Source organism: Ovis canadensis, chromosome 17 (assembly GCF_042477335.2).
Source record: "Ovis canadensis isolate MfBH-ARS-UI-01 breed Bighorn chromosome 17, ARS-UI_OviCan_v2, whole genome shotgun sequence".
NCBI classification, from domain to species: Eukaryota; Metazoa; Chordata; class Mammalia; order Artiodactyla; family Bovidae; genus Ovis; species Ovis canadensis.
Genome location: NC_091261.1, coordinates 81,795,614 through 81,819,246, shown reverse-complemented (window position 1 = coordinate 81,819,246; position 23,633 = coordinate 81,795,614). Strand labels below are relative to the sequence as shown.

The following is a 23,633-nucleotide window of genomic DNA, read 5'->3' as shown; positions in this document are numbered from 1 at the left end:
CAGGGGGGGGGGGGTGACAGGTGCTGGCAGGCCTGCGTCCCAGCCAGCCCGGGCTGGTGCTGCAGCGCTCCCACGCCGGCGCCTGCTGCGGAGGCCCATCCAGGGTCAGGGCCTGGCCTCGTGTCTCACGGCTCATGTGCGCAACCCGGCGCTGTGAGCACCCGCTGGTCCCCTGCGCCTTGTGGACGGAAAGCCACCGCCCCTGCGGACCCGTTGTCAGGGCTGCTTCCACCTCCAGTTTGCAGGGCTCTCTACGGCCAGCACGGCGCGTGCAGCTCGGTCGGACTCTCCAAGTAGGACTTTCCTGACGCTCCTTACTTCTCGGTAGTTGACTGGACATGACATCTTCTGCTGTTTCGTCTCACTGATTCCTGTTTTTCTGAACTTTGGCTTGACCCCAAATCACGCGAGGCCCCTGTCTTTCCTTTCCGTCGCCTCAGTGCTTTTGGCCAAGTTCAGGAGGGTTTTGTTGCTTGTAGTTGAAAGCAAGTGTTGCTTTGGCTGGGTCGTGTTTGTGACTGAACCAGGTTTGGTGGGACTCACTGTGGGCCAGGTGTGTGCTGGGATGCGGGCTTCTCTGCACACTTCAACAGCTGTCCCTTTTCTACGGTTTTTTTGAAGCGAAAAAACTAAAGTCCTTTCACGTTATCAGTCGGATAAAGACAGTGTTAGTCCCCCCTGCTTGGCAGTTTCTGGCCTTCCCCTGTGGCTCAGAAGGTCAAGAGTCAGCCTGCAATGTGCGTAGGACCCGAGTCTGATCCCTGAATCAGGGAATGGCAGCCCGCTCCAGTACTCTTGCCTGGAGAATGCCAGGACCGAGGAGCCTGGTGGGCTGCAGTCCCTGGGGGCACAGGGTCAGACACGACGGGGCGAGGAACGCACACACGGCGGTTTCTGCTCTGTGGGGGACCTGCTGAATGAGAGTCTCGAGCTCAGTTTAAACTGCTTCTGCTCTGACCTGCAGTGTCCAGACGAAGCAGCGAGGAGATGAAGCGTGACGTATCCGCTCCTGAGGGTGCATCGCCCGCCGCGCTCATGGCCATGGGGGCCACCTCGCCGCAGCTGTCGCTCTCCTCCTCGCCCACAGCCTCCGTGACCCCCACCGCCCGGAGCCGCATCAGGTAGAGGGCGCGTCCTGCGGGGGCACTGCCCCCGGGCCGGCCCGGGCCTTTTGAGAGTGGATGATCGGGCTGTGAAATAGTGGGGTTCGAGCCCTGGTGTGTGTTCTCTCTTTGTGGGTTGCATGTTTTCTGATCCACTCTTCTATGCCCAGAGTGGAGAAAGATGACAGAAGGTGCAGAAATAAAACAGAGTTACAGAGAGAATTGCTTCCCCCAAGCAGCTGGTGTTACTTTTGGGTTTTTTTGTGGGTTTTCCTCTCTTTTTTTGTTTTCCAGTTTTGCTTTTTTAAAGTAGCAAACAGCTGAGTGCAAAAGTGAGCTCAGTGACGTTGGAACGCCGCCTGTGAGTGGAGAGCGAGGAGGCTGGAGGCAGGGGCCTCGGGCAGCTGAGGGCCGAGGGCAGGGAGGAGGGCGGGCGCTGGCAGGCCCCGAGGCTCAGTGCGTACGCAGGCGGAACCCGAAGGGGGCGGCAGTGGTTTTGGACCTTTCCTGTTTATTGACCTACGGGTCTGAATAAAAGTGGACTGTCTGGGCTCTCAGACTCAGATTATACTCAGGTTTAGCGCCCTGCCTCTCAGGGACCGGCCTCTTAGGAGAGCGGCCCCAGGCGCAGTGAGCAGCGGTGGCACCCACCTCTCCGGCCGAGCGAGGCGAGCGCTGTCCACCTGGGCTGTGTCTAGCGCCCCAGGCGGGGGCGCCCCCTGTTCCTGGCCCTTCTGCGAGAAGCCGTGCGCCTGCCCAGGACCGCTCCTGGCCCTGGCTTCCTTGCCCGGCAGTAGTGACAGGAGACGCGCCTCCCCCTCGGAGGCCCCATTCTGCGGCCCCCAGTGCCCGTGGGCTGCGCTGGGCTTCGGGGCTGCTCCAGGCTGTCTCTCTAGCAGGACGTGTGGGAGCTAGACTCGGCCTCTCACGGTGGTTGTGACAGTTTTGTTTCCTCTTGGCTTGCTCTTTTGTTTGGTTCGCATCTCACCTTTATCTTCATTCTCGTTTCCTGTGTTCGGTGCTGTTGTGAGAAACCTCTGAGCGCTTTCAGCTAGGACAGGAGTATGGTGAGCCAGCGCATGCGTGAAAGTGCTCTTTGAGACAGGGGTCTGACTGCAGGTTGGAATACTTTTGTATTTTACTTTCGGTTCTAAAATAAACAAAGATTGGTGCTATTTCAACACACCTCTCAACCGGAAGAGCTTCGTTCTTCGGGCGTGCTCTGATGTCCTGTCATCCTCTGTAGGGTGAATACGAGCAGAAGGGTCCCGCGCCGCCTGTGACATCTGGGACACGGGCTGGCCTGTTGGATGTGCGGTTGTGGGGCTGGAATCTGTTTTCCTTGCACAGTCATCGCTGGAAATCAGACCAGCTGTGCAGAGGGCTCTGCTGGCCAGGGACGGCTTGTTCTGCAGAGCCCCGCTCTCGGCAGGCTTCTGCGTTCTGTCCTGCCCCTGGAGTGGTCCCTGGAAGGAGGGATTGGTGCTGGACTGGTTGGGTTCGGGTCTCCCTTGCTCCATTGCCACGCTGGCCACAGTCTCTTTAGATTCAGTGTCGGATCTGGGGCAGGATGTTATTCTGCCCCCAAGCAGGTGACAGTGCCCTGAAGTACCCCACATGGAATCTTCGTGGATGACCCCTGGGTGGTGGCTGAGCCCTCCCCCAGCTCCAGCGTGTGTCTGCCCCACACGGCACGATGATGTTCCCTGAGGGGTGGGCCCGTGTTGCCCGCCGCCCAGCGCCTGCACGTGGCCTGACATGGTCGAGCCTCGCAAGGGGGTGCGAGTGAGTGAGTTTACAGAAGAACTCTGTTTTTATGCAAGGGAAGATGCTAATTACTTTGAGTCAATGAAGAATGTGCAACTTAGCAGGCAAGGCTGGGCGACGTGCTGGGGGGGGTGTTCCCGCTCGCTGCTCCCCTGTCCTGTCTGCTTCCCCAGCTGTGTGCTCTCTGAAGGCAGGAGCGATCCTCCGCCTGGGCTAACCCTGTCCTTTGTGATTATAGTCAGTGCTTTAAAAAGAAGGTGAAGCGACCGAGGACGTAGACATTGCGTGAGGTGAAACGTAACGGCAAGGAAGGCCGAGGCCCAAGGGGAAGGAGCCGTGCGGCCCTCGCTCGCTGCTGGCGTGGCCGCTGTGCTCCGAGCGTCCCAGGCCGCATCGCGCCGGCCCTGCGCACGGCATCCCTGTGGGTGCCGGCAGGGCCTCCCTTCAGGCGGCTGAGCCCCGAAAGCGGTGGGTCTGTGGGACCCGTAGAGGTTGGCAGGAGTCGGACGCGTGCAGGTGCCTCTGGCCGCTGCCCGCCTCCCAGGAGCATTTGCTCTGTTGAGGTGCTCCGTTCTGTTCTGTTGGCTTTCTGGCTTGGAAGGGCGCTCTGATGAGGAACACGAGTTGAAATGTTTCTTCTCTCCACTTCCCAGGGAAGAAAGGAAGGATCCTCTGTCCGCCTTGGCGAGAGAATATGGGGGGTCCAAGAGGAACGCCTTGCTGAAGTGGTGTCAGAAGAAAACCGAGGGCTATCAGGTAACCGTGTCCTTCCGTCCAGGGGAGCCACTGCCGGTGTGGACCGCTGAGCAGCGCGAGCCTTCCCGTCTGAAGCGGTGGACCGCCACGCTGCCCCCGTTCAGCTGCCGTAGCATTTCTTACCTAAGTCCTGGTTGAGTGCTCTGTGGAGGCCTCACGGGACTAAGAGTGAAAATATATCTCTCTGTAAATGAAGCTGTTGCTTCTCTCGCTTACGGTTTTCGCTGCGCTGAGCTGTGTCTCTGAGCGTTTCCCCTTCCCCCGTGCAGGCTCTGCGCCCAGGCCAGCTCTCAGCCGGGCTCTTCTGCAGCCTGCCCCCCTGGCCCTCTGTCAGCCTCTCTCTGGTGTTATTAGCCTGTCTGTAGAAGCTGAAGTATGACTGGTTTGTGATGCGTTAGTTTCAGGCGGGCAGCAGAGTGACCCTGGGACTCGTGCGGCTCTTCTCCATCACAGGCCCCGACCCGGCGCTGCGCGTGGCTCCCCTCGCTGGGCAGCAGGGCGTTGCTGTCCCTCTGGCTTACACACAGTGGCTTGCGTCTGCTGATCCCACGCTCCTTTTATCCCCTCCACCACTGTCCTCTCTGCTGACCATACGTTTGTTTTCTACGTCTGTTAGTCTGCTTCTGTTTCGTAAATGAGCTCATTTGTACCATTTTTTTAGATTCCACCCATAGTGATAGCATGTATGTGTCTTTCGCTGGCTTTCTTCACTTAATACGACAATCTCTGTGTCCGTCCACTTTGCTACAAATGACGTCATTTCATTCTTTTCTGTGGCTGAGTAGTAGTCCGTCGTGTGTTTGTACCCTGCGTCTTCATGCACTCACCTGTCCATGGGCGTTGAGGGTTCTTCCGAGACGTTATGCTGAAGTCAGGAGTACAAATCTTAGCTGATTCCCCTTATATGAAGTCCCCAAAACAGATTCGTGGTGACTGAAAGTAGAGTGGTGGTTCCCAGGGGCCTGGTGTCACGGCAGTCATCGTTTAGAGAGCAGAGTTGCCGTCATGCGTGAAGAACGTTCTAGAAACGGAGGCTGGTGATGGTTGTACAACAGTGTGAATGAATGTACTCGGCGGCACTGGACTGTCCGCTTATAAAACAGCCGTTCAGCAGAAGAAGCAGAGCGGTGAGTGACTGGGGTACAGCCTGACAGGAAAGCCTAGCCACGGACACAGGACCCAGACCACAGTCAGCACTCATAAACTGTGCTGATCAGGCTGTGAGCCGTCTCGCACAAACTGCCCATCAGCAGCAAAATGCACACTCTTCTCGGGCCCGTGTGCTGAGCAATAAAACAGATGTTGGTAAATTTTAAACCGTTGAGATTATACAAAGTATCTTTTCTGATCACAGTTGAATGAAGTTAGAAATTAATAGCGGAAGAAATATTCACAACATGACGTAACAAAAGTGTGGGAGATGCTGAAAAGGAGCTCCTAGGGAATTTCTAGCTGTGAACACCAACCTTTAGAAGAAAAATCTCAAATCAGTGATCTAACCTTCTACCTGAAGAAAGCAGAAAAGGAAGAACAGACTCAGCCTAAAGCAGTCAGAGGAAGGAAACAAAAAGATTAGAGCAGAAATCACAAATCGAATCCGCAGAGGAGATAATTGACACCAGCAGTTGCTTCTTTGACAAGATCAGCACATATACAGACCTTTGCCTAGATTGACAAAGAAAAAGAGGAGGCTGAAATTACTAGAATCTGGAATAAAAACAAGGACTTTACTAAGTGACCTTATAGAAATGAAAAGGATTAAAGGGAATACTGTGAACAGTACACCAGCGAATTATTTAACCTCGATGATTCTGATTCCTTGCAGTATACAAGCTATAAAAAGCCGGCTCAAGAAGAAAGAAATCCTGAACAGACCTATCGCAACTAAAGAAACAGAATTAGTAATGAAAACAGTTTCAACAAAGAAAAGCCCAGGGCCATAGGGCTTCCCTGGCAGATTTTACCAAACGTTTACAGAGAATTAACAGCCGACTTTGTCAGACTCTTCCAAAAATAGAATGGAGAACATGTCCTCGTTCATTCTGTGAGGCCAGTATTACCGTGATTAACAAAGCCAGAGAAAGACATCACAAGTAATGAAAATTGGAGACCAATATTTCTTATGCAGAAATCCTTAATGAAATACTGACCGAATCCAGCAGCAGATAGCAGGACTTGTGAGCCGTGACTGAGCTTGATTTATCCCAGGAGTGCAAAGCTGGCTCAACACAGGAAAAGTAAAAGGAAGACACTCTGTCATGGAATAAAAGGGAAAACCCATTCATGATGAACACACCAAGCCTGTTCTAGAAGGGTGCTGCCTCCAGCTGCCCAAGGGAGACACCGTTGAATACACACACTCGCCTGCTGGTGAGCCTGAGCAGGAAGGGTGCCTCCTCACCGTCTCTACTCGAGGTTCACTGCGGGGTGTGAGGAAGGGAGAAAAGGCATTGGAAAGGCAGAGGCAAACCTGTGTGTCTGCAGGGGACCTGAAGGCCACGTAGCAGACCGCTAGGGTTCACAGAAACGCTGGTGGAGCCAGGGAACAGATTCCGCAGACAGAGGGTGCGCTTCAGTCGCTCAGCTGTGTCTGACTCTGTGACCCCATGGACTGCAGCACGCCAGGCCTCCCTGTCCATCACCAACTCCCGCAGTTCACTCAAACTCACATCTATTGGGTCTGTGATGCCATGCAACCGTCTTATCCTCTGCTGTCCCCTTCTCCTCCCGCCTTCAATCTTCCCCAGCGTCAGGGTCTTTTCAGATGAGTCGGTTCTTCACATTAGGTGGTCAGAGTATTGGAGTTTCAGCTTCAGCATCCGTCCTTCCAGTGAATGTTGAAGACTGATTTCCTTTAGGAATGACTGGTTTGATGACCTTGCACTCGTGTAAACATTATCTGCGTTTCTCTATACTAGCAGTGAAAACTGAAAATGAACTTCAGAATTTCCATTTATAGTAGCATAAAGTTGCTGCTGCTGCTAAGTTGCTTCAGTCGTGTCCGACCCCAGAGACGGCAGCCCACCAGGCTCCCCTGTCCCTGGGATTCTCCAGGCAAGAACACTGGAGTGGGGTGCCGCTGCCTTCTCCAATGCGTGAAAGTGAAAGTGAAGTTGCTCAGTCGTGTCCGACCCTCAGCAACCCCATGGACTGCAGCCTTCCGGGCTCCTCCGTCCATGGGATTTTCCAGGCGAGAGCGCTGAGTGGGGTGCCGCTGCCTTCTCCGAGAGTAGCATCATGAGGAATAACATCCGGGGGAACCCCCGAGCAGTCCAGTGGCTGAGGCTCTGCACTCCCGCTGCACGGGACACAGGTGTGGTCACTGGCCAAGGTCCCACACGCCTCTGGAGAAGAATGTGGCTCAGAAGGCCACGCGTGCCCCGGTGTGCACTGCAGCGCTGTGTACAGTTGCCGAGACACGGAGGCAGCCTAGACGCCCGTCAGCAGATGCGTGGGCGAGGAGGAGGCAGTGTCTGTACACGACGGTGCTACCCGCCGTCAGCACCGATGAAATGATGCCATTCGCGGCAGCCTGGGTGGACCTGGGGATTAGCGTACTTAGTAAGCCAGGAAAAGACAGATATGGCATCGCTTGTATGCGGAATCTCACACAGTAACACAGTGCGCTCACCACAAGACGAGAGACGGACTCACAGACTCAGAGAAGGCGCTGCTGGCCACCAGGGAGGCGGGGGTCCGGGGCAGCACACACCAGCGTTCACAGCAGACGAGCAACAGCGCCCGCCTTCCTGTGCAGCAGACTCCGTGCAACACTGGCCATCCGGATGGAAAATACTTTGGAAAAGAATGTGTACACCTGTGTGTGTGTGATTGAGTCACTTTGCTGCACACCTGAAGTTAACAGACATAAAGTACAAATCTTGAAACCAGTGTGATGCTTACAAGGCAGTTAACCAGTGGGCACAAGATTTGTTTGCTGGACACGACAACGCACTGGGCAGGAAACTGGAACCTGAGCAAATGGCGGGATCCTTTCTTCGATGGATTGCGGGATGTGCTCCGTGAAACGACACGGGGGAACCTTGGGAACATCACGCTAAGTGAGAGAGAAGTCAGTCCTGCACCAGGCAGCGGGCCGGGCCGCGGGGACGCCAGCATCCCGGCTCCCAGCTGGGTCTCGGACCAAGACCTTGAGCATAAGTCCGCGTTGCCCAGCCTCCCATGTTTCTTCCCTTATGTCGATTTGTATCGAGCTATACTTGCCGGGAGATGCGCTTCACCCACTTACAGTTGTGCCTTGCGTGTGCACAGAGCTGTGCGCCCATCACCGCAGTCGCTTTCACAGCATTTCCATCAGGCTGAACGGAGGTCTCGAGCCCGCCAGCAGCCACTCCCCGCTTGGCGTGGGCCCCGCGGGTCTGCCTGCTGCCTCTGCCGGCGTGCCCCGGGTGGGTCGAGGCGCTGCAGCTGGGCAGCGCGTGGGCGTCCGTGGCTGCCGCTCTCCTCGGGGCCACGCTTCCGCGGTTCGCCCGTGGCGTGCGAGCCTCCGTGGGCCACTCCTGCGGCCGCACTGTGTTGCGCCCTGTGGACCGCCTGCGGTCGTCCCATCCGTCTCCTGCTGACGGCGTTTGGTGGTTGTGGGCGTTACATATGACGCTGAGGCTTTGCGTGGACATGAGTGATTTTCTCATCCTCCTGTCCAGCTTCTTCGCTGCCAAAACGGTTTGAAGTCGCCATCTGGGTATTTCCCTGTCAGCTGCTTCCCCTCTGCCATTTGGTTAAAGCCCCGAATCCTTGGTGTGGAGAGCAAGGCTTCTGGTGGTTGACCTGGCCTCTGTGTAGTCTGGTCGGCTCCTCCACCGCCTCACCTCAGCCCCTGAACCCCCACCCTCTCACTGCGCCCCCTCCATCTGGGGAGCATCCACCCCTGCCGCTTCAAAGGCAGCATCTGTGCGACCTTGCTTCTGCCCTGCCCCGCCCCACGAGGGGTCATCCCTGTGGGGGCCCAGCCCAGCACCCCTGGGGCTCACGCTTCCTTGTCTCATTCATCCAGTCCAGGCCGGGCGCTTCTCTGCATTTCAGGGCACGTTTGGGGGGCTCTCTGTATCTATAGTTCGTTTTCCCCAGTTAATAGAACCCTGCCTGCCAAGTCCTGAGGGCACTGAAGTGCCAGTGTGTGTGGCTCCTTTCCAGACTCTGAGCTCCTTAGAAGGGCCTGTCTGTGCCTTCCAGCATCCAGTGGAAGGCCCTGCACACGGCAGAGCTCAGTGGCTGTCTGAACTATATCGAATGTCGTGGGAGACGTTCGAGGTTCATTTTTAGAATAGCAGTCCTCAAGCTTGCCTGTAAAGCCTGTGAAGACTATGGGGAAAGCGCAGATTCCTGAGAACCAACCCTCAACATCTGTAATTCGAGAGACGCTTAGTGAGACTCTGGACTCTGCGTTCCTATAGGCATTGCGCTTGACCCGTAGACCATGTCGTGATAGTCACACATAGACTAGTGATAAAGACCTTGGACTTCAGGGTCAGGTAAAGTTTGCCTGTTAGCTCTGCCTGTTACTGTGTGACCTTTTGCAAATTACTTAGCCTCTCTGGGCCTCTGTTTTCCTCCTAAACTCCATTCCTGTAAAATGGAGGCTTAAGTGAGGAAGTGTACACATTCTAGCATTTGCTACGTTTAATAGATTTAAAGTATTATTTTTCTGTTACTTTGTCATCTTGTAACATGAGCTTTAAATTTTTCTAGACCATTACATAAATGGACTAATTTGAAATAATTAGAAAGTACCTCCCCCTAGATTATGGAACTTTGCCATATATCAAGTTGTTTAAAATTTTAAGTAACCAAGTTGATTGAGATCATTCAAGCATTAAATCAGTGACTTAACTAATGGCTCTTGCTTCCTTCCCACTTAAATTCTCTGATTCTGTGATTTTAAGGTACATTGCCTTAGGTTTAAAAAAAAGCAAATCACTTTGTTAAAATCCTCCATTAATAATTTTATTTTTTTTTCATTTCCTGCGTACTTAAAATGCAAGAGGAAATACAATGCAAAGCAAAATGGGTCACTGTACAGAAAGTGAAGCCCTTTTCTACACTGGACAGTCTGTGCTGCAGACGTGTTTCCCTCGCTTCCTGTGCAGACTTCTGCAATGGTGTCTGCATACGGCTTTTCTCTCTGTCTGGCTTTCGTTTCCTGTGAAACTAATATCTGTTTTGCTGTTTAAAAATAAGGTAGGATGCTGGTTGTTTTATTTTCAAGGTCTGTGAGTTAAAATTGGATATAATTTTGTATGCATAATCTTTTTAAGCTGAGAGATGTATCTGATAGAGCTCCTAATTTGTCGAGAGCCATGTCGGACGTGCCAGAGCCCTTTCTTTATCTGACCGTAGGTACTGATGAGCGTCCCCTCCCTGACGCCCGCCGCGTGAGACCCACCCTGCGGTGGCCGGGTCCCGCAGCCGGCAGCAGCGGGGCTGATACGTGACCGGCAGCACGCGCTCCCCCTCAGGTCCCGACTGGCCTGTGAGCGGGCCTGCTGTCCGTCGTGGGCGCTGGCCAGTTAGCTGGGGCAGCCTCCCCAGCCGACACTTAGCTCGCCTTCCGCTCACCCTCCTGAGAGGCGTCCTGCGGTGACCATGCTCGTCGCTGTAATTTCATTAACTGTCCATTACACTGCAAGCCCTTGTGAGTTTTCCTTTTATCTAACACATTTTCCTCTGTTAAGCTACACCTGCCACCAGCTGTTCACTGAAGTTTTTAAATATGGGAATATCAGCGTTGGGGGGGGGTGGCTTGCTGTCACGTTTGCAGACGCGGGTCTGAGCCCCCCAACCCCCACCCCCAGGGACTGGGATAAATGACTCCCTGAAGGTGCTTCTGAACCATTGCTTTACAGATTCTTTTCTTTTTCTATTCTAGTCAGCACCTCAGCTTGTAGACAATTGTGTTTTAAAGCTAATTTAAGTCCACAGTTAATTCCTTAGTGCTCACAGAGAGAGGCGGTTACCCCCCACCCTCCACCATCGCCCGGGTGCTTGGCTGCTTGGAGTCGGCGGGCCCAGGGCTCTGTGTCTCTTTAGGGACTGGGTGTGAGCTGACCGCAGCAGAGGAGCCGGGCGCCGGGGACAGCGCGCCCTCTCAGTGTGCCCCGCTTTGGCCTAAAGTTCACACTTAACAGCTTCTCTCGCACCATTGTCGTCTCGCTCTTGGAACACCTAATTGAACAGAATGAAGTGAGCGGCTCAAGGGTAATTTAAGAGAGCTTTACTTTGAAATCTCATTGTTTTCTGATAAAATGCCAGGCCTGGAGATGGATTAGTTAATCCAGAGGATAATGAAATCACTTAATCTACTACAGAATAGTTTTAATAAATGAGCAGAAGCTTTTAGTTCTGCCCGAGGTAATTTAATCTCAAACAGTAAGGATACACAGTTTTATCGAAGGATTTGCTCATTAGCACTTGGACCGAAGAAGGTAAGACACTGCATTTCTGAGTGGAGGTTAGCGGAATCAGAATTGATGGACTTGAATGGTTTAACAGGGATGTGTGCTATGCTTTACTTGCCTTCTAGCAATATTTCCCAATATAAAATTAAGTTATCAGATACATACTAAGCCCTGTGCCAAGTCGTGTGCTGGGCATTGAAACAGGAATCAAGAAGTAGAAAGGCAATCCCTGTCTCAGGAAGCTTGTGAGCTGCAAGTCAGTAATTAAAGTTCTGTGTGGACTTCTGTGTGTTACTGACAGATTCTCAGATCAGACTCTGCTAAGAACCTCTGTTCTGTGCAAAAGGCAAATGTTATTTAAACATAAAATACCAATGTGTGCTAGTTCCCGAGCACTTAAGGATTTTCCAGAGAGCTCTGTGTTATCGATTTCTACCTTAATTGCATTGTGGTCAGAGAATGCACTCTCTGTAACTTGAGTCGCTCTCAGATTTTTCGAGACTCATTTTGTGGCCCAGGACATGGTGTGTAGTTTTTAAAGGCTGTTCTGCTGCTGTCGGAGGCCAGTTAGAGCCGGTGGTTGAGTGCGATCCGCGTCCTCTGGCTCTGTCAGCTGCTGAGTGAGGGGCGGCGAAAAACTTGCGGGCTTTCCGTGTCTCCGTGCAGGGCTGAGGGTGTTTGCTCTGTGTGTGCTGAAACCGTTACTTGGTACGTAGATGTTGAGGATGGAGGAACTCCCCTCTGCCATGAAGCGGCCTTCATCCCTGCCGCCCCTCTCTGCCCTGAGTCCTCTCTGGCCGACAGCCCCAGCCCGGCTCCCTTTGGACTGCAGTTAGTGCGGCGTATGTCTTTCTAGGGTGTTTCTGATAGGGCGCGCAGAACCAAGTGTTGCCATGTCACTATTTTAAGTGATTTTCCTAACAGTTGCTCTAGAGATTACAAAATATATCTTGCCACTGCTTACCTAAGGTTTTTCTGACTCAACTTGGTAAACTGTTGCAGGCTTGCTGCAGTGCGGCCCCGTCCCCTTTCTTTGTCCTCCGTTGTCCTGGGTGTTAGATTCGTGTTGTCCACCCAGCAGTGTGGCGCTGCAGTGAGCTCCTGTGTGCAGTGACGCTGTTTTAAAAAGCCTGAGAGAAGAAAGTAATGAAGGTGACTTCTGGAGGGGCGGCTGCCTGCTTTCTGTGCTTCCCTGACATTTTAGTCCCTTTTCCTGAATAATAGTCTTAATTTATTTCCTTAATTTATTTCCGGGAGATCAGTCAGCTCTCCAGAGCCCTGAAGCGGTTATTTTTGACCAGTGTGTTCAGGCCCATGTTGTTTTTCAGGAGAGGGTTTGTCGGCCGCTGCCTCACCACAGGGACGGTCTCCCAGCGTGCTTCCTTTTGGGTTCTTCTTTATTCCCAACTGTTTTTCACTAAGAAGTAGCAGATTCTCCCAGAATTGTGTGTCCCTGTGGATTGAGGGCAGTCAGCAGAGTGAGAACGAATGGACAGATAAAAATAGCCAGGCCTTCCTGACTTCCTTTGAAGCAGTGTACAATCATTCGCAAAGTAGGAAAAGGAAGTTCCTTCACGGCTGCGTGCGTTCACTCGGAGCAAGCTGGCGTCGGCCCGCACAGCCCCCAGGCCCTGTTTGTGCCCCCGCCCCCGGGCCCTGCATGGAGCTGCCCCCAGCCTCTGCTGGTGCCCCCCGCCCAGGCCCTGTTCGTGCCCCCCTGGTTCTGTACAGAGACACCCGCTCCAGGCTCTACTCCACAGCTGGGAGCTGCAAAGACAGCTCTGCTGCTCGAGGCTGGCCCCAGAGGCCCAGGTTCCCTGTGGTGTGTGTTGGTCACCCCATGCTGGGGGCTGATGGGGGAGGGGAGTGGGGGGGGCAGGGAGGGAGAGGCGCGCCCCTTCCCACGCCTGTCCTTGCTCTGTGGGAGGCCCTGGGTCCCTGGGAGACGCAGCGAGCGTCCCTGCGCCATCCTCTCCCCTCCGCTCCCCGCCATCCTAGCCTCATCTCCAGTGACTCAGGGCGGGAGGCTGGGAAGGCTGGGGCTTCTGTAGTTGAGAGGCTCCTGGGCCAGGCTCAGCGTTGGTTCAGTTTCCTCTGCTATATCTGGAGGCTTATGTCACAGGAGTGGCTTCCCAGAGGTGAAACTCCGAAAGGTGCAGGCTGCAGATAAGGGCTTGATCTGAATCAAATGGAGGTTGGAAGTCTGAACTTTTTTTATTGTACATTGTCAGTTTGCTTGGAAACTGGGTTCCCATACAGAAAGCTCTCATTGTTTGTAAATATCACCGTGCCCCAGGGTTTAAAATGCTTGAACAAAGGGAAGCGAGCGGCCAGACTTGTGGTCCCACCCGTTCTTTACGTGGACTCACACACACTCACAAGCTCCCGCCGGTGAAGCGGTGGAAACCGCTGGTCTGACCGTCCTGACCTGGTGACTTGCCGTCTTGGCCCGGCGCGGCGGCTGGGCCAGGGGCTCACGCGGCCCCAGCAGGCTCTGCCGCCCGGGCTCGGCGCGGCGCGGTGGGCGCGTGGGCTGCCCCTGTGTCCAGGGGCACTCTGCATGCCAAGCACAGCAGCTGGAGACCAGGTTTTCCCAGAACCGCCACGCACCTCCAGCGCTCTGTCGTTTAGCCGTGGTTTGACGGCAGCTGCTAACATGTGTTTCCGAAAAGGTCAGGGCTCTAATTTTTAAATTGATTGCTTAGTTAGCATTTTGATAAATTAGCTTGATCATCGTTTTAGTGTGAGGTAGGTGACAGTGCTCAGCCAGATTCCCCATGACGCAGTTAGGGTTTCCCGCACCCTGCGCGGGTCAGGGGGCCCCTGCAGCCCCGGTTGAGCCCCAGTTCCCGCTTTCCTAACCAGGCGTGTCCTCCAGGGCCTGCACACTCAGAAGGGTGCTCAGGAGGAGTTACTGTCCCCCGGCCAGGCAGAGCCTCTCAGACGCGCCTGCTGAGGCTCCTCCGGCAGGAGGGGTCCGCGGGATCTTCGACTCCAGGACTCAGGGTCCCGCCCCTCGGCCTTCCTCTCTTCCCATGGAACTCCATGAAGACAGAGCAGCCACTGGGGCTGGCCGACGTCCTGGCCTCCAGCGCTCGGTCAGCTCGAAGTCTCAGGAGTGCGTGTGTCCATTGGAGCCCGCACTGCGAAGGCCACCCCTGAGACGGCCCTGGGAATTGTGATGATTCGGCCCCTGCGCTTGCCCTGGGGTCTCCCGACGCCCAGCCCCAGGGTCTTCCCGCCAGGCAGTGCCCTGGGCTCCAGGAGGTTTCCAGTAAGCAGGCCTTTTTATTCTATGAGGAATGCTGAGAAATAAGAGAGAAATCAGATAAGCAACGTTTTCAGGAGCTGCGTAATTTTTTTGCTAAAAGCAGAACCATTAAATTGTCTGGGTCACATAATCTTTATGTATCATCTCCAGCAGCTTGCACGGTCCTCACTCCCTTCCATCCTGAGAAGCCTGTTTTCCTCTGTGCTTCAGTGGCTTTGCGCAGGAGGCCAGCATAACTGTGGAAGGCCACAGAGGAGTCGAGGTTTGACAGGTTAATTTCATCGCACGTGTGAGTGCAGCCTGAGGTCCGTCGGGAAGTTTGGGGTGAGCACTCCATTGGTGGAAGCCGCTTATTTGTGGAGGTGCTTCACGGCTGTGGGAAGGGTGGTTAACCTCCAGGCGCCATTGGGAGGGGAGCTGGGTTTCTTGCCAGTGGGCTCTTCAGTGCAGGGCACAGCAGGCTGGCCGTCACCCAGCCAAGAGGGGGCGACGCAGGCTCGCCGGCATTGACGTGGCTCACGCGTGCCTGTCGGTAGCACGCAAGGGGCACAGTTCTCTGCTCTGTCGGAAGCTCCCTCCCGCACACGTCTGGGTGGACCCTAACCGGGGCTGTCGGTGGACACCTCCCTGTGGCCAGGGTGGGCATCCTGAGAGGGGGACAGGTAACGGCCCCTTGCCTCTTGTGACCTGGCGCAGGGGAGGGACGTGGAGCCCACGCTGATGGGCAGCGAGGCTCTGAGGGGGACTCAGGGCAGAAATACCGCCAGGCCACTTCTCAGGAGTCTAGGCCGTCTCTTAAGGAAGCGGAGACACTACTCATGCGACGCGGACCCCAGGTGAGAGGGGCCTGGGCAGAGCCTGGGTCAGGGAAGAGGGGAGGGGCTCTTGCCACGCATGCAGGGTGCCTGCGGGCTCACTGGGCCCCGCCAGCAGCCAGTAGGCAGCGCCCGTCAGCTCACAGCCCAGGGCTGGCCCTGCTGCAGTTCAACTAGGCTGTGTTCAGTCACAAAATGCAAGACCCTGGGGACGGGCTGCAAAGGTGGGAAGCTGTGAGCCGTGTAGAGCCTGGATCTGACTCTGGGTGTGGTCTGGGCTGCCTTCTTGCGCTTTAAGCAGATGTGCTGAGGTGGGGTTGACCACGGCACAGATAAACGTCAGGTGTGTGGCCTGATGGTCCGACTGTGCGCACACGGAGTGTGACCACAGGAAGCCGAGCGAGCCTCATCTCACATAGTGCGGAGCAGAAAGGTGTTCCGTGAAGAGAACTGTAAGGGCCTACTCTCAACTTTGATGTACAGCATACGGTGGTGTTGGGTCCCTAGGACCTGTTTATCTCCAAACTGCAGGCCTCTGCCCTCCGGTTCCCCTCCCCCACCCCACCTCTGGTGACCACAGATCTAATCTCTTTCTCCAAGTTTATTTGCTCGTTTTTGAAGGACAGCAGCCCCACCGCCGCGCGAGGCAGGGCGCGGTGGCTCGGTGTCCTCGGCAGTAGTGACCGCCCCTGCTGCACGTGCTTGTCTTACAGCCTGCTGACCTTCCGCCCATGGACACGCCCGGGGGGCTGTCCCCGCGCCAGACAGATGCCTGTCGCCTCAGAACGCCCTGCCCCTGCGCTGCTGCCGCTGCAGCGCCTGCGTCTCTCTTGACTCTGTGTAAATGGAATCACGGTGTGCAGCTGGGGGAAGGGTCTGGCTTTTCTCATCGAGCGTAATTGTTCTGAGATTGGTTTGTATTGTTCTGTGTCAGTAATTCATCTCCTTTCCCGGAGACTTGTCGGTTTACGGCTGTGTCCCCGTTCGGCTGTTGGTGGACATGGGGCTGTTTCCAGCCATCGCTTGTTGTGAGGAAAGGCCCCCTGGACCGTCTGTGTGGGCGTGTGTGGAGGCCTCTGAAAGTGGTCGTCTGAGAGGGCTGTGGGCCCCGGCCCTCCCTGTCCTGGCCCGGGGCGGGGTGGGGGGCTCGGGCGGCCTCGGTCCTGTCCTGGCTGGGGTAGGGGGCATGGGTGGCCTCGGTCCTGTCTTGGCCCGGGGCGGGGTGGGGGGCTCGGGCGGCCTTGGTCCGGTCCGGTCCGGTCCGGTCCAGTCCTGGCCTGACCTGGCCTGGCCTGTCCTGCGTGTGTGGTTTGGTTTCGGTTCTGCGGATGCCTTTGAGCCCGTGATGTTGGGTGTCTTTCCACGTGCTCCCTCATGACACATCCAGGACCCTTCTCCGTGGAGTGTGCATTGCGAGGTCACTCACTGCAGGGGAGAGGTCATGCTGTCTGGAGCGTGAGCCCTGCTTCAGGGAACTTCCAACATCCGTTTTGAAACAGCATTTCCACGCCTCTTACAGCGGTGCCTTTTCCTGGGCGATAGGCCGCCTTCGGAAGACTGAGACTTGTGGGCCCGGCGTTCAGACTCCTGCAGACCCCACCTCCTCCTCGTGGCCCTCAGCCTCTCTGGCTGCGTCCTGACCCCTGTTACACCAGAAACCAACCTGTGTGCAAGCTGAAAGCAGGCTGGGGGGCGGGGAGCGGGAGCCCCGCGGGAGGGCGCAGGCGAGGCAGGATGCGCCGCCCCGCCCCCCGAGGGTCCCGGGAGCCACGCCCCTCTGGACGGGGCGCCCTTGGTCGGTGTAGGAGAAAGAGCAGCGGTCGCTGCCAGAGGCTGTGAAGCGGGCTCCTGACCAGGCGCGTGTGCTGAGCCCTTCTGTCCCCGCGTTGCCGCCTCCCTTGGGGCCCTGAGGGCGGCCTGGTCAGACAGGAGACCCCGGTGCTTGCAGGCCCCCTCCTGGCGCGGCGTTCTGAGCGCGGCCTGGCCTCCCCGCCGGGCCCAGGGCTGCGCTCGGAGCCTCTGCTCTTCTCTGGCGGCTGAGCCCTGGGCCACCCCCTTTCCTGGACTGTTTCTCAGACGTAAGGTGTTTGAATGAGCCCAGGTGTACATTCTCTGTTCTCTGTCTTTGTAAAGTGGTGTCTTATTTTCAGCAGCCTTCCTGTTCAGAAGATGAAACTTGTGTTGTAAAGCCCATTCTGTGCTGAAGCCTCTGGATCCTCTGGCCTTTTCCCCTGGATTCTCCCTCCTTCCCTTCAGGGTGCTCCTAAGCCAGCCCTGGAGCAGCCTCTGCAGAGCCTGGCCCGCTGCCTGGGGTCGGGCCTGCCGTTTCCAAGCGCATCCAGTGAGCAGCGCGTGCCCCCTCCGTCCTGTGGGTGTGCCTGTCTCGCGCGTCTGTTCCGCTGGGCAGGCGATTGTGTCGCTTCCGCTTCCGGCTCTGGTGCCGCTGTGGACACTGCCCTGGGGGCTTGTGTCCATGCTGTCTGGGCGTGGCCTTCCGGGGCCTGTGGTGATGCTCTGTGTACGTGGCCAGGGGTCATCTCCCTGCCCCGCAGCAGCTAGGATGGGGCTCTGGCTCCTCCTCGCCATCCCCAGCTTCTGGGGGTCCAGCTCTCAGGGCGCTGTGCAGCCGTCCCCAGCTTCTGGGCGTGCAGCTCTCAGGGCGCTGTGCAGCCGTCCCCAGCTTCTGGGGGTCCATCTCTCAGGGCGCTGTGCAGCCCGGCGGGGGAGGCGGTGGTGCAGGACAGTTCTGGCCTGGGGCTCCCGGGTCACCAGTGGCGTCCAGCTGCTTCTCCTGCGCTGCTCGTGGCCCGTCGGCCGTGGCGGCGTGTTGGCTCAGGGCCTCTGCCCCTTTCCACGTTTGTGCCGTTGGATTGTTTGCTGCTGAGTTGTATGTTTGTTTGTTTCTCATGGAAATTTTCAGATAGTGACGCGCTGAAGCAGTGGCGACAGTAAAATGACCCTCGGGGACACGCCCAGGCCCAGGTGTCCTGGTCACCCCCGCACCCCCAGGATTCCACGCAACATCGCCACTCGTGTCGACACCATCCCTGTGGCTCAGGTGGTAGAGAATCCGCCCACAGTGTGGGAGGCCTGGGTTCCATCCCTGGTCAGGAAGATCCCCTGGAGAAGGGTATGGCAACCCACTCCCGTATTTGTGCCTGGAGGATCGCATACTCAGAGGAGCCTGGTGGGCCACAAGAGCTGGACACGACCAAGCAACTAAATGCGCGCCCGCACACACGCCTGGACAGACTTCAGAGTTCCCAGCTGAATCCTGGTCAGCTTTACAGTTGATTTGCTTGAATTAAGATCCAAATAAGGTTCGCACATCGCCTTTTTTCCTTTCATTGTCTGTCTGGAAGGAGCCGGACAGTGTACCCAGTGGAGCGTCTGTGTCTGGGCTTGGGGAGGCTAGCCCTGCAACGCTGTCCGGGGGTGAATTGGCTGGGTCTTCCCCTGACTCAGGTGTTGGGCAGAAGCCCCTGAGCTGTGGGGTTGAGTCCGTCTGTCCGTCCAGGCGGTGGGGTGGGGCCGGCGCACAGCACGGTTGCCAGATGGAGCTTTCCAGCTGCCTGGCCCGGGGAGCCCTCTTCCCAGACGGGCTCCTTGGCGGCCGCCTGTCCCGCGCTCGACCCTGGCCTGGCTCCCCAGTGGGCGGCGTCCCGAGTGGGGTCCGGCTGGCGACGCCCCCATGCTGGGCGTCCTGCCGCTCATACTTCTAGCCGCTTTGGTCTTCGGAGAGTGGGCCTGCCTCCAGGCCACACGCTGGGGCCCCCAGACCTTGGAGAGCTGTGCCCAACTGACGACTGGCTCCCTGGGGCCGGGCAGGCTGGGGGCACCTGCACAGGCCTGGCCAGCCGTGCTGAGGCTTGGTGAGGGGCCTGGGTCCTGGCTGCCCCGCCTCCGCTTCACACACGAGTCCCGACGTGGACATTGTGACGAGCGGGCCTCCCTCCCTCCCCTGACCCGGAGCAGAGCCTGGCCAAGGGCCCGGGCAGACGTGCACGGGGCACCATGGGCTGCCTCTCCGGGGCCAGCGGGGCCTCTGCTGACTGTCACTCGGGGGTCACGGGGGAGCCACAGAAACCGCCTCCTGCCAGCTCACCCTCTTTGGGCCCTGCCTCCCCACCGTCTGCACCGAGGCTCTAACATCCCCAAACGCTGCCCCCCGCCCGGGCTGAGGCCTGGAGGCCCCTGGGCAGGGGCTTGTCTGTGGCTCTGTCCTGCCTCCTGTCACCAGGCAGTGTGGTTGGCGGGAGACCCACTGTGATGGCTGAGCTGGAGGAGGCTATGTGTTGCAGAGGCCAGCCACAGGCTCAGGCCCTCTGCCTTACTGCCTTAGACAGGAAAGTGTCAGTCGCTGAGGTGTGTCCAGCTCTTTGCAACCCCTGGACTGTACATAGCCCGCCAGGTCCTGGAGTGGGCTGCCATGCCCTTCTCTGGGGGACCTTCCTGACCCAGGGACCAAACCCATGTCTCCTGCATTGCGAGTGGAGTGTGGCTGTCTGTGCCACCACCGTGTGACGTTCTGGGGTGCGTTTGTGGCCCTTAATTAAAAGCCAGACAAGTGGCATCATGTTATGATGTCCTCTGACATAAAACTGTTCGTGTAGCTTCTTGACCCTCAGAACCGGAGGTGGGTCCCGCCCGCTGCAGGGAACAGGCTGCGTCTGAGGTCAAGGGCCGCGGGCGGAGCGGCACCACGGGTGATCTGTGGGAGCTGAGACGGCAGCGGGGGCCCAGCACAGGCAGGCCGGCTGCCCGCGGGGCCCGGCGATGCTCCTGGGGTGGGCAGAGCACCCTGTGAGAGTCTGTGCTCAGGGCTTTGTGAGCTTTCACTTCGGCTCGTCCAGTGACCCCTCGTGTTTGTCCAGACTTAGACGTATCTCTCACAGCAGGAAAGCCCCGAAGAGACAGCCCCCCAGGATGTGCAGTCGTTAATTACAGCTCATGATTATTGTGTGAGTGTGTCTTAGGGGAGAACCGTTCCTCCTCGGAGGGCGGAGTGGTGAGCGGGAGGAGCTGCTCTGTTCCCCTCAGAAGGCGAGGCTTCGGGGCTTGGGCGCTACAGTGTTTCTGGGGTGGGTCGACCTGCCAGGAGGAGGAGCCGGGCTGTGCAGGCGGGCCCTCCTCTGCCCTTAACAACCGTTTCCTAAGACGAGTCCCCGTCAGAAGGCTTGAGGAAGTCAGTGCAGGTCGCGAGGCCGTGCAGGTGGCGCCCCAGCCCTGCCGCGTCGAGGGCCCCTGTCTGCCGCACTCCCCCCACGCCCTCTCCCTTGGGCTCCTGGTTTGTCTGCCCGTGGGCCCTTCCCCGTGTCCGCTCAGGGCAGGTCCCCGCGGCCCAAACACCCAGGAGCTCTGAGCGCGGACGGGGGCCGGTATGTCCCACCTTGTTTCTCAGCCCCAGGGGCAGCGTCATCTCCCTGCTGTCCGTGCTCTGGCTGTGTCGGTTCATGTAGTGTGACTTTTCCGCCCCAAACGTGAAAAGGCGGACAGTGAGACGCAGCACAGGTGTGGCCTCCCGCCCCGTCTCAGGGCCTGGCTGCCTCCCCAGGGTCGCTGGTCGGGCCCCCGGCTCGTAGGGGCCGCAGTGGGGGTCTGGGCTTTGGTCATTTCGATACAGAAGTTGGTGGTCAGTGCCCTGGGACCCTTGTGTCCACAGGCTTTGAAGGCTCTGGCAGGCCTCGTACCCGGTGCTGCCTGACCGTGGGCCCAGCCACTTCCTGCGGAGCTGGGGTCTGCTGTGGCCGCTGAGGCCAGGCACGTAGGCGGCTCTGCCAGCCTGGCTGGTCGCTGGGCAGGAAGTGGGGCGTGCTTCCTCCAGGCCTTCGTGAGTGGCCGGGGCGCGGCCTCGCCTGTGTGGAGCTGGACATGTCGTCAGGCACTCCGTCTCTGCTGCCCACAGGCCGCCCGTGTCCTGGCTCCTGGTTGGGGCGCTGCGCCCCCAGGACTGGGTGGAGGGATCCCGCAGGGGTCCTGTGACCCGGGCCTCCGCGGGGAGCGCGCGTCAGTGTGTGGGAGCGCGGGGACCCTGCTGTGGGGGGTGGCCTCCTTCCCATCCTGGTTTCTCCCACTGGCTGCGTACTGAGATCCCCGGGAGGTCACGGGGGCAGGTTGGCCGTGGTGGTGACTGCGGCGTTGCAGAGCAGAGGCCGTGAGGGTGGCCAGCCCGCCGGAACTGTCGTGTGGTCCCGGTAGGGGCCGGTGCCACAGGGCTCCCGGGCCTCGGCGTGGGGGGCTGGCTCTGCCCTTCCCTGGCCGTGGCAGGCCCACCCCACGCTACCCCACTTGCCCTGGAGCTCTCGGCAGGTCTATGCCCCCTTGGCGCCTCGACCTGGTCACTTCCATCAGCAGAGTCTACGAACAAGGCCTGCAGGCTGGCTCGTCACCCCCAGCGGGCAGGTCTCGGCGCCTGCGGTCAGTGCCCGACGGCTCCTTTTGGCGACAGCTTGTGTCCACCCCCCTGCGACTTTGTCAGGAGCCCTGCCCTGGGCCCCGGGCCCCATGTGGGGTCAGGACGTAACCATCTGCACAGGGGTCGGTGGGCAGCCTTGGTGGAGCTCCCTGCAGACACAGGGCAAGCTCTGTGACCGCTGCTCAGGGTGCGGGGCGCGGTGCCCCGGGCATCCCCTGGGAGGGCGGCCCTGAGACAGCACCCAGGCCGTTCCGGGCTGGGGGCACTCTCTCTTCAGTTCGTGGCATTCTCATAAAGCGTGTGAATTCCCAAATGTAATCATGAGTTTCTGCTTCAAAAGGATTCTTGCAAATAAGGGTAAAGGCTACTTTCTAGCTGACCTGCTCTGCCATAAAGTAAGAGGCTCTGAGGGGCGTGGCGTGTCTGTAGTCGGGACAGTGCAGCCTGGACATGGACTTGGGTGCTTGTCGGAGCCCAGCTGACCCTTGGACACGCGCCGCGGGGGCCTGCCGCCCGTGCCATCGGCTCCGGGTGTCCCCACTACAGACTGGCGCCGCGCCCTCACTGTGAGGTGGGGCGTCCTGTGAGTTGTGGGGTGCGGAGCAGCTGGGCGCAGCTCTTCCAAACACAAAGGCGCTGCCCCTGGGGCCCCTGACACCAGCTGGCCTGGGCCCAGGCCCCCAGCCCCCAGCCCGCCTGCCGGGATTCAAGGCCTCCGCGCCCCCACCCCCACCCCCCACCGTGACCTGAGGAGCCCTGGGGCGGGGGCGTCACTCACGTGTTTTCTTTCCCTGCAGAACATCGACATCACCAACTTCAGCAGCAGCTGGAACGACGGGCTGGCCTTCTGCGCCCTCCTGCACACCTACCTGCCCGCACACATCCCCTACCAGGAGCTCAGCAGCCAGGACAAGGTGCCAGCGCGCGGCCGAGGCGGAGGGTCCTTCCGGGGTGCAGGCGGCGGGCTCGGGGCTTGGCGAGGACAGTGGTCTGGGCAGCACCACCCAGGCCAGGCCAGGCTCCTCCCCATCCGGCCGGAGCCAGCTCAGTGCAGCTCGGCTCACTCACTCAGTCGTGTCCGACTCTGCGACCCCATGGACCGCAGCACGCCAGGCCTCCCTGTCCATCACCAACTCATGGAGCTTACTCAGACTCATGCCCATCGAGTCAATGGTGCTATCCAGCCATCTCATCCTCTGTCGTCCCCTTCTCCTCCCGCCTTCAGTCTTTCCCAGCATCAGGGCCTTTTCCAGTGAGTCAGTTCTTCACATCAGGTGGCCGAAGTATTGGAGTTTCAGCTTCAGCATCATTCCTTCCAGTGAATATTCAGGACTGATTTCCTTTAGGATGGACTGGTTGGATCTCCTTGCAGTCCAAGGGACTCAAGAGTCTTCTCCAACACCACAGTTCAAAAGCATCAATTCTTCGTTGCTCAGCCTTCTTCACAGTCCAACTCTCACATCCCTACGTAACTACTGGAAAAACCATAGCCTTGAGTAGCGGACCTTAGTCGGCAAACTAATGTCTCTGCTTTTTAATATGCTGTCTAGGTTGGTCATAACTTTCCTTCTGAGGAGTAAGCGTCTTTTAATTTCATGGCTGCAGTCACCATCTGCAGTGATTTTGGAGCCCAGAAAAATAAATTCAGCCACTGTTTCCACTGTTTCCCCATCTGTTTGCCATGAAGTGATGGGACCAGATGCCATGAACTTAGTTTTCTGAATGTTGAGTTTTAAGCCAACTTTTTCACTCTCCTCTTTAACTTTCATCAAGAGGCTTTTTAGTTCTTCGCTTTCTGCCATAAGGGTGGTGTCATCTGCGTGTCTGAGGTTATTGATATTTCTCCCAGCAATCTTGACTCCAACTTGTGTTTCATCCAGCCCAGCCTTTCTCGTGATGTCCTCTGCATGTAAGTTAAATAAGCAGGGTGACAATATACAGCCTTGACGTACTTCTTTTCCAGTTTGGAACCAGTCTGTTGTTCCATGTCCAGTTCTAACTGTTCTTGACCTGCATCTAGGTTTCTCAAGAGGCAGGTCAGGTGGTCTGGTATTCCCATCTCTTTAAGAATTTTCACAGTTTGTTGTGATC

General features: G+C 57.5%; 1 protein-coding gene across 5 annotated transcripts in view; it reads left to right on the top strand.

Annotated features, from left to right (window-relative positions):
* SPECC1L (sperm antigen with calponin homology and coiled-coil domains 1 like) overlaps positions 1-23,633 on the top strand; it is an 86,471-nt gene that overhangs the window by 59,190 nt on the left and 3,648 nt on the right. For all 5 annotated transcript variants that reach the window (XM_069558017.1, XM_069558018.1, XM_069558019.1 and 2 more), the window contains 3 exons: positions 965-1,121; positions 3,524-3,626; positions 22,340-22,456. In XM_069558017.1, the coding sequence (XP_069414118.1) occupies positions 965-1,121; positions 3,524-3,626; positions 22,340-22,456 (377 nt within the window). The remainder of the gene's footprint in view (positions 1-964; positions 1,122-3,523; positions 3,627-22,339; positions 22,457-23,633) is intronic.